Genomic DNA, 18,837 nt, shown 5'->3' with positions numbered 1-18,837 from the left:
GAGAGAGCGAGAGAGAGCGGGGGAGAGAGAGAGAGAGCGGGGGAGAGAGAGAGAGAGCGGGGGAGAGAGAGAGAGAGAGCGGGGGAGAGAGAGAGAGAGCTCGTGAGAGTGCAGGCGCCGATCTGCAGGCTCCGTGCAAACAGCGCCGCTTTATTATAGCCTAAGTCTCTGCGTTCAACATAGCAAAACTGCCTTTTTAAAAAAAATCCCTCTCGACTCCTACGGAGTGTTAAGACATCAAAAGAGAGCAGAATCACATCAGCTTCAGAGCTCCAGAGAGAGAGATAGAGGGAGGGGGAGCGATAAGGTCCGCTGTCCGTACATGCATCAAAACTGAAGCTTCTCCTGGCTCCGTTTTAAAAATGTTAATGTACAGCTGCTTGCTGCCGATTGTGTGCTGAACTCCAATAAAGAACAGAATATCTGTTAATGTAGACCTACAGCTGCTTGCTGTTGATTCAGGACTGAATTATAACAGAATATCTGTTAATGTAGACCTACAGCTGCTTGCTGTTGATTCAGGACTGAACTATAACAGAATATCGAGTGGAACTTTTCAAAACGCGGGGCGTACTCCTGTTGTTGTTTATGTCTGTGCGCGAACATAAATTGAGCAGATTAAAGTTGTTTGTTGCAAAAACTAGATTAATTTAGAGGGGAAAACACATTTGATATAAATACAACCCAATAGATACAAGACAGATAAGATAAGAGGACGACAAAAAAAAATTGTCATTTTATGCTGAACGGGTTTGTTTTTTATATTGTGGAGATTTCTTTGCATACCACCACAGAGAGCCCGCGTACCACCGGTGGTACCATAGATTGAGAACCACTGTTCTAGGTGTATTTTTCAGCACTTTTGTAGTAATTTGTTTGTATATTTAGTCACTTCTAACTTCTCATCTGCCTTGGTATGATGTTTACATTTTGATGATTAACGTTCTTTGTTTAAATGTGTAACCTTTTTACTAAACCATGTGACTACTACTGATCATGTGACTGGCTGGAAACTGTTAAAGGAAGTAGCTTGGCTGCCATTTTGTACCTGCCCTGATGAAGGCCTGTATGGCTGAAACATGTTTTTATGAATCTGTAGCCCTGATGAATTAAAGGCTTTTTATGCTGAACCCTCTGAGTGCCTCAGACTTCTTCAAAAACTTCTAAGTTGGATCCCCGCACGGAAGAGCACCAGAGGAACTAATTACCAAAATAATTTACAACACCCATGCAGCACTCCATGCATCTGCTTTTTGACTGGAAATATTGTATTTTCAAATTCCAAACATTTCAAGGTTTTTAATGACTGTACGAATCCTGAACTGTGTTTAGTGAAACCCTGTAGAGACCAGGATGGACTAAACCCAACCCTGTACTCACCTCAGAGTCTCCAGTCTGTAGTCTGGATTCTCCTGAAGGTCACACAGCAGCTTCACTCCTGAATCCTGCAGCTTGTTGTCTCTCAGGTCCAGCTCTCTCAGATGGGAGGGGTTGGACTTCAGAGCTGAGGCCAGAGAAGAACAGCTGATCTCTGACAAACTGCAGTAACTCAATCTGAATAAAGAATAAAAGATGTGAATAAAGAGAATGATCAATCAGATGATAACATAACAACATAACTAGGTCCAATAAGTGAGTGTGTCCCTAAAATAAGTAGAGAGACTTTGTCATTCTGTTATTGTGGATCATGTGTGTGTGTGTGTGTGTGTGTGTGTGTGTGTGTGTGTGTGTGTGTGTGTGTGTGTGTGTGTGTGTCTTCAGTTTTGAACATTTAATAAAAATCAGAAACTTTATAAACTTAAAGAACTCCATTTAAACTATTTCAGTAAAAATCAGATTTTTTTATGATGCAGATTCAAACAAGAAAATAAACATGAACAGCATTCAATCTAAAACTTCATGGACGTCAGAAACATGTGAACATGAAAATGTTTCAGCTGATAATCAAACACATGAGATGTAAAACACAAACAGAGAAGAAGAGAACTGACCTCAGAGTCTCCAGTCTACAGTTTGGACTCTGCAGTCCCTCACACAGCAGCTTCACTCCTGAATTCTGCAGCTTGTTGTCATTCAGGTACAGCTCTCTCAGATGGGAGGGGTTGGACTTCAGAGCTGAGGCCAGAGAAGAACAGCTGATCTCTGACAAACTGCAGCTCCTCAAACTGAATAAAGAATAAAAGATGTGAATAAAGAGAATGATCAATCAGATGATAACATAACAACATAACTAGGTCCAATAAGTGAGTGTGTCCCTAAAATAAGTAGAGAGACTTTGTCATTCTGTTATTGTGGATCATTCAAATGTTAGCTTTCTACAGACATCATCCAAACATTCATACAGCTGTTCATGTCAATAAAGACACCAACATGTTACTGACCTCAGTCAAGATTACACAACCAATACTCTACTGAGCTTTACACACCTGGGAGTGTGTGTGTGTGTGTGTGTGTGTGTGTGTGTGTGTGTGTGTGTGTGTGTGTGTGTGTGTGTGTAGAAGTGAATGTGAGTGTGTGGAAGTGAATGTGTGTGTGTGTGTCTCTGTGTGTGTGTGTGAGTGTGTGTCTCTCTGTGTGTGTGTGTGTCTCCGTCTCTGTGTGTGTGTGTGTGTGTACTTCATAATAAAATATATATCTGTTAAATTAAGACAGAGATGGGTCGGCTAAGTCTTTTCATCAGCAGGTAATGGGGCCTCTAGAGCTGTCAGTATTTAAACAGCAAAGCGTACACTTTTAGGTTATCTCAAGAAATAGCTGATAAAGATGGCAGATACAGTATATCATCATATCAGGTTTCTTACTCAATGTGAAGTGCACTCTAGAGAATGCCTACGCTCCTAATAAAGGTGAAGCTGAATTTCTTTCCAAGTTGAATGTGATTCCATCTCAATAACCGAGTCATTGATCCGGTTGTGGATAGGCCTGGCCGCCCACTTCCATCTGATGGTGCGTTATCAGCAGCACTTCATGAATTAGGCTAAAGGACATTTTGGCAATGACTGACATATGGCGTGTTGTAAATCCTACAGCCCGTGAATACACATTTTATTCTAATGCTCATAACTCATACTCTCGGATTGATTATCTATTTTATCACAATCTATGGTGGAGAATGTGATTGACAGCAATATACATAATATGATTATTTCAGACCACACCCCCTTATCTGCTCTCCTCTCTCTTTCTGTAAATAACTCCCCCCCCCTCTCAGTGACCCGCTGGATCAAACAACTGTGAACTACAGCTTAAAAGCTTTACAACATCCTTTAGGTAAACATTTGACCAAAGACCAGGACACTTCTCATGGCTCTGAGTTTACATTAGACTGCAAATGTCGTCTCTGAAGTGGCAATCAACACACCCACAGATACCTCATGCTGAGATCTGGGAGACCTCAAAGAGTTGTAAAACTGACAGAGACTTTTTGGTCTTCTCAAATTAAAACAATACTGCCCCCTCGTGGATAGTACGAATCGGGTCGTGTTAACAACAGTAGCTCCGAGTAATAATTTCTAATCCAAAATCCTCCAGTGTTTCCCACATAGACGATACTTGGGCGCGCCGCCCAGGTACATTTATGGACGCCCGAGTATTTTTCCTACTTACTTATTTTTTCATTCATTCAAAACATTGCTGCCAGAGAGAGAGAGAGAGGAGGAGGAGGAGGAGAGAGAGAGAGAGAGGAGGAGGAGGAGAGAGAGAGAAAGAGAGAGAGAGAGCGCTCATGGCTCCGTGCAGCTTCAGAGAAAGAGAGAGAAGGTCCTCTGTCCTCACACTTTTCTTGTAAATGCATCTTACACCAATCAAAACTGAAGCTTCTCATGGCTTCATTTTAAAAATGTTAATATACAGCTGCTTGCTGCTGATTCTGAACTCCTATAAATAACAGAATATCAAGAGGAACTTTTCAAAACGTGAGGCGTACTCCTGGTGTTTGTGCGCGTCTGTGGATAAATTGAACAGATTAAAGTAGTTTGTTGCAAAAGCAAAATTAATTTAGAGGGAAAAACACATTTGATATAAATACAAACCTAATATTAAAATAAACCATAAGACAGGGGTGTCAAAGTCCTATTGGGTCAGGGACCGGATTTGTTCAAATGAGACCTCAAGTGGGCCGGACTAATTTTGCAGACATCACTATAACTCAACACATGGATATATAGGCTAATGTATGATTAAAAAAAAAGACAAAAAAAGGAGAGAGAGAGTGTGAGAGAGAGAGAGAGACTTTAGATGTGTGTGTGTCAGGCCACAGCACAGTTGTCACTCGTTAAGGTTCATCACAGATTAAACCTGCTCACATGAATATGTTGTCACAAACACACAGAGTGTCTTTGATGTAAACAGTCATCTTCAGGTATTTCACTGTCAGGCATCAAATGTTTCCAAACCAACAGACTTGAATTTCTCCTTCAGCGTTGATCACTGCAGTCTGATCAGCTCCGTGTGGAGTTCAACTTCTTTAACTAAGTAAACTCAGTTAAACCACTTTTGATATGAGTCTGGCAGTCTGTTCTTCTACGTGTCCGCAATATCGTGATCTAACTCTGTCACTGACTTTTTATGCACCGTGAATCTGTGCCATCTCCGTGCACAATTTCAAGGAAGCATTTTAGCGCTGCTCCACAGTTAAACCAGCAGACCTCTGTATGATCGGACAGCCTGTGTGTGATATTGTTTTCAGATAAGAATGAAATGTTCAGTAATAGTTATATTTTTACAGTCTGATTAAAGCTGGTGATAAAGGCACAACAGCAGGCTACTGCATTTAGAAGTGATGTCACACTGAAACTTTTAGGTGATCAACAAGTTCACCTCTGGGTGACCTAAAAATGAACCATCTGTAAATAAAATCAGGTAATATTCATTTTAATTTACTGTTTTTACAATAACCAGAGGTAAAATAAGTCTATCATCAGGCTCAACGCCGGTGTCCACAAACTACACTGGATGTGAGGAGACGGTCTGGGCCGTTACGCAGGACAGAGAGGATTGTTTTTTATTTGCACGAGCTGCTCTTTGTGGCTCACTCCATAGGAAGCTTTGTTATCATTAGTAAAACTTTTGTTTTCCATCAGTCAAGACAGGAGAAACTGGTAAGAAGTGTGAGGAACTGAAGACCGTCATGATGCACTGCAGTGCAGCGCCTCCTGTCGTTAAGTCACGTAGCTTTGATAAAATTCTGGCAACTTGTGAGCAAATAAAACTAAAGAAATATCGCTCCTTCGATCTCTCTTGAAAACCTGCATTCTGTGTCACCTCTCTCAGGTGTTCAGCCTGTTTTCTGATGTGATGTATTACCAGCGTAATGCAGGAGCTCGGCCACTCGTCTTTTTCATGATACTCCCTGCTGCGAAAATAGTTCCAAGTGCCCCGTTTGATTAATTTTCGTATCATGATATTAACCTTTACGTTGCTCATTATAGGTTTTAATACAATTCAGGGAAAATAAGTATTACAAAAAATGTATTTATAAAAAATAAAAATATATTTTTCAATACATTTCCTCCTTCTTCCCAAAACGTCTCACGGGCCAGATGAAACCTGCTGTCGGGCCGTATGTTTGACATCCCTGCCCTAAGATAAGAGTTAGCCCTAACCCTAACCCCCCAAAAAAAGACGATCGTCTGCAACGAAAAGTCAACTAAGTAATATTTATTCTAGTTATAGAGAAGACATTCAATCAAAGAGTCTTCAACTTAAACTTTCCTTTGACAGTTTCAGAATCTCACAGTGTCACAAACATCTCAGACAAAACAAGTGTTTGACTTTATTTTTACGTCTGATGGTTGAAATTGGAATGATTGTTTTTCTTTGTTTAATTATTCATAATTTATCTAAAAATCAGCTGTTCAGGTGGTAAAGAGTGAAATATACAACAAGTTATTTTTTTGATATATTTAGGTTTAAAATGTAAGGCTTTAAATTGCTACCACTCTGTGGATAAAACCACAGAAGAAGAAAATGGACTTCAGCATTAAGATGCTCAGTGTGGATCATTTGATTATCAGCCTGAAGTCTACAGTTTAGTTTCACATCATATGAATCTGAACAGAGAAATGAAACCTGTTGTCTTACCTCAGAGTCTCCAGTCTACAGTTTGGACTCTGCAGTCCAGAACACAGCAGCTTCACTCCTGAATCCTGCAGCTTGTTTCCGCTCAGGTCCAGCTCTCTCAGATGGGAGGGGTTGGACTTCAGAGCTGAGGCCACGACTTCACAGTGAGTCTCTGACAGTCCACAGTAAAAAAACCTGTCATGACATTAATGGTACATAATATGTTATTTAAAGGAATGTCTTAATATTTTGACAAATTGTGTTCAATCACATCAGAGGTTCAGCTGATCTGAACTCACTTTTGTAAACAAACATTTCCATCACTTGTAAACGTGTGTGTGTGTGTGTGTGTGTGAGTGTGAGTGTGAGTGTAAATAAAGTATAGCATAGTTATACATGAATGATGGGTAAAACATTTACCCGCCCTGTGGCAGATAGCCCTCTGAAATGTACTCGCCAAAAAGAAAATCTAGGCGTTTGGCGGTTGTTCATTTCAGACCCTGAGTATACATCATTACATCATACATAATATCAAATCAAGGCTTATAGTATTCAAGTAATAGGCTATTAATGACAGGAAATGTTTCAACATTTAAAGAAAATACTGACATGCTCTTTGTCTCGCTTTTTAACAGAGAAAAAAGTTTATTTTAGATCTTTAACTTTACTATTTTGAGGCTGGAACGAGTTTTCATTGTAGCCATGTAGGCTAACTCATTTAGCTGCAATCTGCTCATAGAGTCAGAGCAGAACAAACAGCAGACCGGGGACTCAATTTATGTTGTTTGTTGTCACAAATTGTAAAGAACTGTGGCTTAAGAATCAGGCTGTGTTAACTTGTCACTGTGTAGCTTTATTCTGAACTCACACACTGCACGTAACAACAATGCACTCTATCAGGTACGGTGGCTGAGGAGGATCACAGTGCAAAGTCGCACTTCACAACAGCGCTTCTAGCGCTCTAATGATACATTACACAAATCACTCTGTTACGTTACTTTTATTAACCCCTAACCCCCCGTTACATGCTCAACTTTGTCAAAGCTAACTAGAGAAAAAAATCTTGTTTTTTAAGCTTATAGCAAATGAATTGTTCTCAGATGAATTCTTATTTTGAGTTTGTAAATTTGTAATAAAGGGGCACTTAAGAGACGGGGGGGGGGGTTGTGACAACAAACAACATAAATTGAGTCCCCAGTCTGCTGACACGACTTCCTTTAAAAAAAATAAAGGTGAGCATAATTCTTTTAATTTTCTACGGAACATAATACCTTACTAACACAATTAAATGTACTGGAACAAATGTGTGTAAAACAAAAAGAAAATGTATTATTTTGTCCGGTTTACTTTTTTCTCCACCCGGCCACCTTCTGTCTGTAACGTGATGTAAGGTATTACTGTTGGTAACTTCAGTAATCATGTCACTTTTACTAAACAGTTATCTGGTTAATGGTGTTACTTTAAGTTCTTCTACTGTCAGTGTTGCTCCCCCGACCTGGCCTAGTGGTGCCAGAGAAGAAGTTTCTGGATGTAAATACAAAGAAGCAACACAGTTTAGCTGTGTTCAACTTGCCTCTCTTTGGGGTATTATGCTCCTCACAAGCGCTATGCGCCCTCTAGTGACCTGATTGAGGATTGCAATAGTAACAAGTTCAGTGCACTGGAATTCGGCTCTAAACAGATATTTTAGACACATAAACATAAAAAGATATGTTGGGGTCTATTTTTAACTCAATACATTTGTTCTGACTGTCCCAATGACTTTTAACACAGTTTTCAAATCTTGTCATCCATTTTTAACTTTTTGATAACCTTTGTTTTTAGCTTTAGACGATACACATTTTAATGAATTATATACAGGTTTTTTTAACCCTTTACATCAGCATAAAGTGAGGACAGAAAAACTAATCAAATGTCCCTTTCCACGCACGCTAACACAACTCGTCAGACTTTAATCTCGTGACGTTGGCTCGAGTCCATGAAGGAGGAAAACAAAAATGTCCGAGCGGTTTAAATCAAGACAAAGAGAAATATTCTTGATTTACTTAATAGACCGTGTGCAGGAGTTAACCTTTAAATCAGCATTCAACATTATCCCAGTCTTTGGTTAATGGGGTTGTAATTAGGGCTGCCGCGGTGATCCAAGGTGGCTCAATAGCGTGGTGTGAGGTAATATCACACTGTACAGGTTTTAAAACCAACTGTCATGATTATAACTGTTTCAGCTGTGTGTGTGTGTGTGTGTGTGTGTGTGTGTGTGTGTGTGTGTGTGTGTGTGTGTGTGTGTGTTTATCCTTTTTGATAAATCTTATAGTTAGGGCTGACGCTGGTGTAGACCAGATCCTAGTTCTGCTGCTATAGACTTAGACTACCAGGAGAACTGATACCTCTCTCTCTCTCTCTCTCTCTCTCTCTCTCTCCTCTCTCTCTCTCTCTCTCTCTCTCTCTCTCTCTCTCTCTCTCTCTCTCTCTCTCTCTCTCTCTCCCTCTCTCTCTCTCTCTCATTTCTCACATCTCTCGCATCATTTCCTGGGAACTCCTGAGGTCTATGAGGTCCCCCCCCCCGTTCCCTATCCCTCTTCCTGCATCTGATCCCATCTCCCCCTTTCCTTTTTTCAAGCCAGGTCCAGTCTTGGCACGAGGGCTGTTTCATCATGAGCCGGTAATTTACATGAGCTGTAAATGTTGCTGCTTTGCTAAAGTGCTCATGATGGATCTTTAGGTCTTTGTAATATTGAAATAAGTAAGGTCTTTTTACCTGCTCTTTTATGATATTAAACAAGAGTAAAGTCTTTGACCTGTAAAGCGTCTTCAGATGACACTTGTTATGAATCTTATCTTGTTGTTACCGTGGTTATTCATTTTTGTGGTTACCGCGACAGCCCTAGTTGTAATGATAATAATATTTATTGTAACAATAATCACTGTTGTTATTACTGACACTAATAGGATGATAAGAAAACTTGTAACAAAATACAAGTGACTGAAGAGTTTGTTAATATTTCAGATAAACACTGTTTTCAAAAACCTAGATATTGTATAGTATATATTTGAAGAACTAAACTTATCTTTACTCATATTTAATCACATCTGGACTTACTTTGCCTTCCTGCAGTTCCTCACAGCTGGAATCAGTCTCAGTCGTCCCTGGTCTGATGTCTTGTACTTCCTCAGGTGCAGCTCATCCAGAACCTCCTCTGACATCTGCAGCATGTAGGCCAGAGCAGAGCAGTGGATCACAGAGAGTTTCTCCACTGATCTGTTCTCTGACTTCAGGAACTCTTGGATCTCCTGATGGACTGAGAGGTCGTTCATCTCTGTCAGACAGTGGAAGATGTTGATGCTTCTGTCAGGAGAGATATCTTTACTGTTCATCTTCTTCAGGTTTTTGATGACTCTCTGGATCATTTCTGGACTGTTGTCTCTCCGACCCAGCAGGACTCCTAAGAGTCTCTGGTTGGACTCCAGAGAGAGGCCATGAAGGAAGCGAACAAACAGGTCCAGGTGACCATTTTTACTTTTCAGGGATTTCTCCATGGCACTCCTCAGGAAGACATCCAGGGATGAGTCATCACTTTCAGGAGTTTGAAAAATGATGTTTTTCAGGAAAGCCTTCACTACACCTCTCTTCCTGTTTGTCAAACAGTGGAACCTGTAGACTGCAGCCAGGAACTCCTGAACGCTCAGATGAACAAAGCAGTAGACTGTTTTCTGGAAGATCACACACTCTGTTTTGAAGATCTCTGTACAAACTCCTGAGTACACCGAGGCCTCTGTGACATCCAGACCACAACGCTCCAGGTCTTCTTTATAGAACATGATGTTTCCTTTCTCCAGATGTTCAAACGCCAGCCTCCCCAGCTTCAGAAGAACTTCCCTGTCAGCCTCCATCAGCTCATGTGGACTTGTCGCACGTCCCTCATCATACTTGTTCTTCTTCCTCTTTGTCTGAACCAGCAGGAAGTGTGAGTACATGTCAGTCAGGGTCTTGGGCAGCTCTCCTCTCTGCTCTGTGCTCATCATGTGCTCCAGAACTGTGGCAGTGATCCAGCAGAAGACCGGGATCAGACACATGATGTGGAGGCTCCTGGATGTCTTGATGTGTGAGATGATTCTGCTGGACAGATCTTCATCATCACTGAACCTCCTCCTGAAGTACTCCTCTTTCTGGGCGTCAGTGAAGCCTCGTACTTCTGTTAGCCTGTCAACACATGCAGGAGGAATCTGATTGGCTGCTGCAGGTCGAGAAGTTATCCAGATGAGAGCTGAGGGGAGCAGATTCCCCTTGATGAGGTTTGTCAACAGTGTGTTTAATGGTGATTTCTTTGTGACATCAGACACAACCTCTCTGTTTTTGAAGTCCAACGACGGTCTGCTTTCATCCAGGCCGTCAAAGATGAACAACAGTTTACAGACAGCGAGCGTCTCTGCTGTGACCTTCTGTAATGTTGGATGGAAAACACGGAGCAGCTCAAGAAGACTGTACTCCTTATCTCTGATCAAGTTCAGCTCCCTGAATGAAAGCAGGATCACCAGACTGACATCTTGGTTCTCTGAGCCGTCTGCCCAGTCCAGAGTGAACTTCTGCACTGAGAAGGTTTTTCCAACACCAGCGACGCCGTTTGTCAGAACCACTCTGATGGGTTTCTGTTGGTCGGGTTGAGCTTCTGTCTTTTGGTTCTGTTGGTCGGGTTGAGCTTCTGTCTTTTGGTTCTGTTGGTCGGGTAAGGCTTTAAAGATGTCCTGACACTTGATTGGAGTCTCATGGAGGGTCTTCTTTTTAGAGTCTGTCTCAAGCTGTCTCACCTCATGTTGGGTGTTCACCTCTTCACTCTGTCCCTCTGTGATGTAGAGCTCAGTGTAGATCCTGTTGAGGAGGGTTCTACTTCCTGTTTCATCACTTCCTTCAGTCACATGTTCACATCTTTTCCTCAGACTGATCTTAAGTTCATCTGTAACCTCCTGCAGACCTCTATCTGCTGAAAGAGAAGAAACATATCCTGAGACTGGATTTATAAAATGATCAAATAAACAATTGTCATTATTACACATTAAGCAAACTGCATGACACAAAAACATCCCTGTAATAAATGTGTGCTGCTACAAGAGAAATAAAATATACTGAATATAAACTGACAGCAAGAATCAGATAAAATGTAAATGTTTCATTTAACTATATATCAATGAAAATACTAACTGCTCTGTCTTGTTTTTAGACACAATGACTTCAGTCTTACTTATTACAGTGCTGGACTTACTGGATCTCTGCAGTCCTCCTCTTATTTTAGATCGCTTTCCAGACTGGGGACAGGAGGACTCTCCTGATGAAGTAGACTGGTCCCAGTATGAGGTGAGACACTGTCTACAGAACCAGTGTCCACATCTGGTAGAAACTGGATCTCTTGGGACACACTGACACAAAGCACAGCTGGACAGCTGCTCCTCCACAGAAACAGACCCCTTTGTTATTCTGTGGAGATAAGGGAAATCATAAAGCCGTGAAAACTGACACTGACATTTAGAAACCAGTGGTGGACTGAATCAAATAAAGACACAAAACGTTTTAAAAAGGTGTGCCATGTCCTCCGCAGTGAGCATGTGCAGAAGTCTGTCTGTGTAACCATAGAGTCTACCATCTGAGTCCAATAACTGATCTACAAGTGTGATGTTATTTTCAACCAGTTTTCAAAAAACAGGGATTCATTTTTGTAGAGAATGTCCTTATTGTTCCAGATGTAATATCTGTGTGGAGAGAAGTTATGTTTCAAGATGAGAGACCAAGTCAAGAGTATCTGTTTATGGAAGTTGGATAGTTTGATCAGGATTTTACTGATATTATAGTTGCACAGTAATAAAATTCCAGGCCACCAACTTTAGAAAAAACATAATTAGTGAAGTTTCTGACGTAACTAGGACAGAGATAATATACTGCTCCTTTAAGTTTATAACGTGTACATCTGGAGAGATTTGTATCTGAAGGAGATTTAGGAGTCCCCTCAAGTTGAATGTTTACATTGAGGTGTTGTGTAGGATTGTAGTATTGCCAAATATGGATGTGTTACCTGATGTTTTTTTTGACCCATGATGAAAAGCAGACGTTTAGATGCATATAGGCGATTGTCTCTGTATGTTCGGGGAGATCATTATTTAGCTTCTTGATCCTCCTGGTCAGACGTGACCAGTGACTCTAAATAAAATTATACTCTTTGAAAGCAAGTCAGACTCAACGGCTAATTTCTTCATCAAACATACCAACAACAAGGAAATCCACATAATTAGGAATCATATTCCATAGAGAAGTTGGGTTATTTAAAATGTCTCAGCCTGTTCACTTTGAATGTTAAGAGCTGTGAAGTCTAAAAAGTTCAAGCCCCCACATTGACTCGTGTTTATTGTCACGTTCTTTTTAACATAATGTATTTTGTTTTTCCACAGAAAGTTAAACAACGTATAATCAAATCTTTTGGTTACATTTTAGTCAACATCCAAAGATAGAGCCGGATTAGTGAGTCTGGAAATGCCCTCAGCTTTTGAGAGAAAGGTCCTTCGTCTCAGAGATAAATCTCTTTGTAAACAAGAGTTTTATCAACGATGGGATTCAAATTTAAGGTGCACCTTATATTTTGCTCCTTGGTGATAACTACTCCCAGGTATGTGACCTGGTGATTCACTGGATTATTACAAATATGGGGAACATTACAATCTTTAACAGCCATAAGTTCAAAGTGTTTAATATTTAGGTTGAGACCTGAGACCTTTGAAAAGTTATTAATCAGCTTTATAGAGAGCTGCACACTGAGCATGTGCAGGAGCTGTGTCACGACCTGCACACTGAGCATGTGCAGGAGCTGTGTCACGACCTGCACACTGAGCATGTGCAGGAGCTGTGTCACGACCTGCACACTGAGCATGTGCAGGAGCTGTGTCACGACCTGCACACTGAGCATGTGCAGGAGCTGTGTCACGACCTGCACACTGAGCATGTGCAGGAGCTGTGTCATGAGTTAAAAAAAGAAGTTCCGTAAAATCTGAAATATAAGTTGCACTGGTATAAGACGCGCTGTGTTTTTGAAGGTCTCTCAGAGAGAAAATAAAGTTTACACTGTCTTCCTGCGTGACAGTTTTTATTGTGTTCAGCGAAGTCCAAAACCTGCAGTTACTGTTCAGCTCTGTCACCCTTTTAGTCTGTTTTCTCTTTGTGGAGTCTGCTCTCCTACCAGCTACAGTACGGTAGTCGAGCTCTCAGCCTGCAGGGAAAGTTGTGAAGCAGAGACTCCTAGCTTGCGAGCTCTCTGCCCGACTCCACTTGTTTCTCTTTAACTTTAAAAAAGGACTCTTTCAATCAAAAGAGCGTTCAACAAGGTTTATTTATGGAACAATATCCTACAGTTTTCTGTAAATTCATTATTATGACCTCTTGAGGGAAAAGTTTTGAAAAAGTAGCGCAGCCAGACTGGTCTGTGTCGCTGTCTTTCCCAGAACAGCGTGCAATCAGCTCTTGGGCACTGAGGGCCTGATTTACTAAAGTCCCAAGTAAAGAGTACTAAACTGTGTGTTCACTCCAAAAAATTGCACGTTTGGTGAGTGTGTGTTTTTCAGGTGATCGACTGAGAAAGTTTGCGTGAATGACAGCAGGTGTAAACCTTGTGGAGGCGGTACTATTTAAGTTGGGTTTTTGTGTGTTCTACTGGTTTACGTCATGGAGAGTTTGGACGGAAAGCAGAACGACGGCAAGCGCAAAATAGGTATCAGTGGAAGAGGCAAATGAACGTACAGTATTTTTGAGTTATAGCAGATAAAACTGAATATTACAAAAAGAAAATTTGGCTCATAAGAAAACCTCTGCATTAAACAGGGCCTCTGTTTTCTTCATCTTTTGAAGATGAATTGTCATACATTGTGCAGGAGGTGTGAGCTGTGTCCTCTGTGGCGCTCAGGCGTGACACTCGGCACATTGTTGAGCACCAGACAGCTGGCCAGCGCTGTGTCTGATCGGACATAAACGCTCTTCCTAAGAGTTATCTAAGACGGGGGTACAAGCAGTGGTGAGGTCCCCCCAGTCAAGCGCAGCAGCAGCGGGCTTTAGAGGGAGGAGACGAGCGCACTATGGAGAGGAGCGCACCAGAGGACACGAGCTGGGGGAGAGACGCACAACCCGAGAAAAAGGAAATCCCAAGGTTAAAATAAAATGTTGGTGAGAAGAGGGAAATAGGAAGAAATAAACGTCAGTGTTGAAATTCTTTAGAAAGCAGAGGCTGTGAATGTTCAGTTTTGTTTAAATAGGCAACAATATAGTTTAATCATGGTGTTTCCTGCTGTCATTCCAAACTTATTAACATGTGTGGGGAATAACGTGATCTGTATGCCTTCTTTTGTTGTGCCTATGTCTCCTCCTAACTTCAATAACAGCAGTCTGTTGTGTGTAACACTGGTCTCCTGGGTTAGCACCTTCTTTTCAAAGGTGTTAAATTCAGACACCGTCACAATCACCTCAGTTTTTGTCAGGCTTGGTAAATCACAATGCGTGTACTAACTTAACTTGTTTGCATTTTCTCCTTTCTCGGGCAGAAACGCCCCATATTGAATATTCATTAAGTCAAATGTACTAAATGGACAATGCGTGTTGTTTTGTTCATATGAAAGACGCAGTCCTCACTGCGCTCCGTTAGTAGATCAGTTAACACATTTCTTGCGGGTGGTATCAAGTTTGCACACGTTTTAAGACACACAAACCTTTAGTAAATCAGACCCAATGAATGGGGATGGTTTTTTAATCGCGTCCAGCCGCACCCAGTGATGGTGACTTCTGCACCCGCGGTAATGATGGCTCATGTGTCAACATTTTATACTGGTATATTAGTAAGACCCAGCCAACTTTTAAGATGAAATAAAAACAGGTATTAAAAGTGCATCTTACAACGGATTTTACGGTACTTCAGTAAAAAAAAAAAAGATCTCATTGTGTAGTCATGTTAGAAAACATTAAAAAAGACAAACAAAGAGTGGACACAACAGAAAACATGATTGAAAGAAAACGATCACAGCAGATCTCACTAAACTTCAGGATCAGTTTAAAAGACTTCTTCCTGCAGAATCACAGAGAAGACGACTAGATACACAACCAAAGAGTCAATACTGAAATCATATTATCTTATCTATAAACATATAATACATATATATAATCCTTAGTATGTTGTTATGAGTTCAGTGACTTTCTCTGTATGATCACTGTGTGCAGGTTGATGATTAAAAACAAGAAAATCAACACATTATGGTGTTCGGGACTCTTTTTTTAGTTTGACAGTTTGGTGATTAAAAAAAGTTCTCTTACTGTGGATCGGAGGGTCCTGGTTCATTCCTGAAGTTTAGAGGATCATCTTTAGACAGGTGACTCTTCATAGAGAGACAGCTGGACAGAGGAGACTCTGCTCTGTCCTCCTCTTTGTCTCCTCGATCACTCATCTTGTGATCTCCAGATTGATCAGAGGACAATAAAAGACGTTCATGCAGGTAAAACAACCTGAGGACAAAATAACAAACAGGTGAGACACAAGCAGGAAAAATGTGAAAGACGGAGATGGTCAAGTGTCCACATCTCATTACCTGATGTGATCCTTCATTTGATTTTCTCTTCCTTCCTGTCTGCCTAAGTACCTGATGCAGTTTGTTTTGATCCTAACATGATTTGTCCGTCTGATCTGCCCTGAATAATGCCAATAACAAGACATTGAGTCTTAAACTTTAAACATTAAACTAACATGTTAGTATTTAACAGCAACCATGACCTTTAGGACATTTGTACAACTAGAAGTGTATAAAACAGGGTTGGAAATCAGCACTCGTCACATACGGGTGTCTTTTTGCAGTGGCGGGTGAATTTGCTCAACCTACCGACCACAGTGGCAGAGCGAGGGTCACAATGGTGCTCTATATGCTGGAATGGCTTTGCTTGGTGTAACATGATTAACAGAGCACAGACTAGCATCTCTTTAACAGCGGGTCAACCAGCTTCAGGTGTGTTTAAACTGACGCCTCGCTGTCTCAAGTCCAACATGATGAAAAGAAGAGCGCTGTGGCGTTGATTTGGGCTCAAAGGAGCAGCTGTAAATACTATAACTTCAGACATTTGTCTTGGGCTCAAAGTGCTGCACACATTCAGCGGCCTCACAGTAGAATCCATAAAAACAATAGAAAAACACATCGACATGTCAACAGAAAAGTACAGACCCATGTATAAAACACAACATATATTGCACATTACCCATATAGAGAAAAAGATATCAAAATATAAAAGCATGTAAGAACATCATGACGCCATGATGTTTCTGCTGGAAATGTCCAATGATGAAATGGTGAAACAGACAGTGGCTTATCTTAGAATTTATTGGGCCGAGGTCAGACAACAGCAACAGAACACAAATGGCTGACAAACTTTTCATGTTAACGGTCCTGTTATATTCTGTTAGCTGGTACAGCCTACAAATTCTTTTACCATTTGGGAAGACTTCTAAAAGGCTAGAGAGGTGACATTACCTTCACTTGAAACTGTCAGATATCTACATTGAAGTCATTTAAGCTCACAACATACACTCGGCTCCTCTCCAAAAATAGATCTGCTGCTATGAGAGTCTTACACAAACTGTTACATCCACATAGACCTAAACCAATGACCCTTAGATGGTCGACAGATTTAAAATGATATATCCACAAAATGATTCAAGTGAATGATTATGTGAAAATAAATACTAACAGGCACAACCCGTACAGCAGGCTTAGATTTAAAGTGAACAGAGATTACAGTACCACGCTGACATCCAGCTGAAATACAAAACTAATGTAGTTCAGCTTCCTGGGCGCTAAACACACACACACACACACACACACACACACACACACACACACACACACACACACACACCAGCGGTGGTCTGGGTGTGTGTGGTTGTGTCTCACAGACACACAGGTTGATGATTGACTGCTTGACCGCAGTAATCAGCTGGCTATCCAGCGCGAGTTGCAGGAACAACTCGCAGGACCCCCCCCAGAGCTTTAAACCTAGGGGAAACACTGGAGTGTGTGTGTGTGTGTGTGTGTGTGTGTGTGTGTGTGTGTGTGTGTGTGTGTGTGAGTGTGTGTGTGTGTGTGTGTGTGTGTGTGTGTGAGTGTGTGTGTGTGTGTGTGTGTGTGTGTGTGTGTGTGTACACAAAATGTATTTTGAAAAGAGGAAGTAGTCCACATTCACAGAGCTGATCCTGCTCTGTATGTGATCAGTTTTAAAGTATTACTCAGCATGAACCTGCTTCATTAACTGATGAACCAGAGGTTTAAACAGTAAAGTCATAATAATGTTGAATTAAACTCACCCTGTCTCACACGTCTTTGTCCTTCTGCTCTGTCCACTCAAAATGGAGTCTAAGCTCTGACTCTCAGAACACCTCCCCTTCTTGTTATTTCCTGGAACTGAGACAGTGATGACTTTTGTAAGTTCAGGTTTCTTGGTGATCGTCTCCCTCTGCTGGGTTCAAAGTAAAAAGCATTAATCCAAGCTAACTAGGTTTAGCAAACTAAACAAAGTGAGCTGGGATCATCTTCAGCAATAGTTGTGGTTTTCAGACTGTTAGCCCCTATGCTGCTTTGTTTTTGGGTTTGATCCCTTTGTTACTATGGCAACAATAATGTTCACTTAATCCCAGGGACAGTTTGGTTTGTGTAGGGAACATCAGCCCCACATGTATAACCAGTGGCAGATTTAGTCATTTGGGGGCCCTCTGCATCTTTTGGGAAAATGTGGTGTTTCTAAACAGATGGGTCGGGACCCAAAAGTGGGTCTCAGAGCCTTTTTCAGTTGGAACCGAATGTTATTCACAAGTAATGAACAAATTGGAAAAGGTTGGATACAATTATTATTTTTATATAAATTCTGCTAGTATAAAGCCCAGTGGTTCAGACCATTCACAACATGAATTCTGATTTTAAAAAGAACATAAGCAACATCACTAAAATGTCAAACATTATTATTATTATTTTTTTTTTTTTTAAATTTTATTTCAAACATGTTTTTAAAATAAAATAAAATATACATTACAAACAAAGCAAACAGCAATCAAAGCAGACTTTCTGTAGTGGCTCGATTATTTCTCCTTAACCAGTCCATGTTCGAAAAGGGTGTAGGATGAAGTTAAATAACTTATCCAGTCCTACCCTTTTTATCTTTTTAGCTTAATAAATGAATCCAAGACGAAGCTTTCAAAAATAAAGTTGAATAATACAGATAATGAAGTAACAAAAGCAACAGATATAATGTATTACACACATCAATTGGTAGACGGTACAGACCTTACAACTGATATTGATTCAATTTTTCCCATTGACTGCTCAATTTTATATTTGTTAAATATATTATTCTTGAAAATGTGTTTAAACTGTCCTAATGTTTTACATGTTTTAATTTCATCACTGCAGCTGTTCCATAAATCAACACCCTTCGTTGTAATACAGTGTAGTTTCATGTTGGTCCTTACTGCTGGTTTTTTTAACATAAATATTCCTTTGAGATTGTGTTTACTGTCCCTCTGCTGAAAAAACTTTTGGATACTGTTCGGTATCTGATCATTTTTAACTTTGTACATGATTTGAGTGGTTTTAAAGTCGACCAAGTCGTTAAGTTTCAGTGTTTTCAGTTTGATGAAGAGTGGGTTGGTTGGTTCTCTGTAGTTGGCGTTAGTTATAATTCTTATGGCTCTTTTCTGGAGAATGAACACTGGTTCTGTATTTGTT

The 18,837-nt window shown here is 40.6% G+C and overlaps 2 protein-coding genes and 1 pseudogene across 2 annotated transcripts in view; all 3 read right to left on the bottom strand.

The window, feature by feature from the left end:
- The window catches only part of LOC136179336 (NLR family CARD domain-containing protein 3-like), a 373,903-nt gene that overhangs the window by 193,821 nt on the left and 161,245 nt on the right, over positions 1-18,837 (bottom strand).
- The window catches only part of LOC136179319 (NLR family CARD domain-containing protein 3-like), an 84,995-nt pseudogene that overhangs the window by 9,157 nt on the left and 57,001 nt on the right, over positions 1-18,837 (bottom strand).
- On the bottom strand, positions 1,377-15,522 carry LOC136179240 (NLR family CARD domain-containing protein 3-like). The gene is made up of 6 exons (XM_065954967.1): positions 15,392-15,522; positions 11,319-11,590; positions 9,161-11,039; positions 6,082-6,255; positions 1,992-2,165; positions 1,377-1,554 (listed from the first exon to the last, which is right to left on the bottom strand). The coding sequence occupies exons 1-6, from the start codon at positions 15,520-15,522 to the stop codon at positions 1,377-1,379; spliced, it is 2,808 nt and encodes a 935-aa protein (XP_065811039.1).

This window comes from Labrus bergylta, chromosome 5, assembly GCF_963930695.1.
Source record: "Labrus bergylta chromosome 5, fLabBer1.1, whole genome shotgun sequence".
NCBI lineage: Eukaryota > Metazoa > Chordata > Actinopteri > Labriformes > Labridae > Labrus > Labrus bergylta.
The sequence above is the reverse complement of the archived record's forward strand: the minus strand, read 5'-3'. Positions and strand labels throughout refer to the sequence as shown.

Excerpts from the sequence above, each read along its gene's own strand:
- LOC136179240 (XM_065954967.1), bottom strand. The coding sequence starts at position 15,522 with ATGAGTGATCGAGGAGACAAAGAGGAGGACAGAGCAGAGTCTCCTCTG. Across the intron at positions 11,040-11,318 it reads AGGAGGACTGCAGAGATCCA|CAGATAGAGGTCTGCAGGAG; the intron begins GTAAGTCCAGCA and ends CTTCTCTTTCAG. Across the intron at positions 1,555-1,991 it reads TGTAGACTGGAGACTCTGAG|ATTGAGTTACTGCAGTTTGT; the intron begins GTCAGTTCTCTT and ends TTCTTTATTCAG.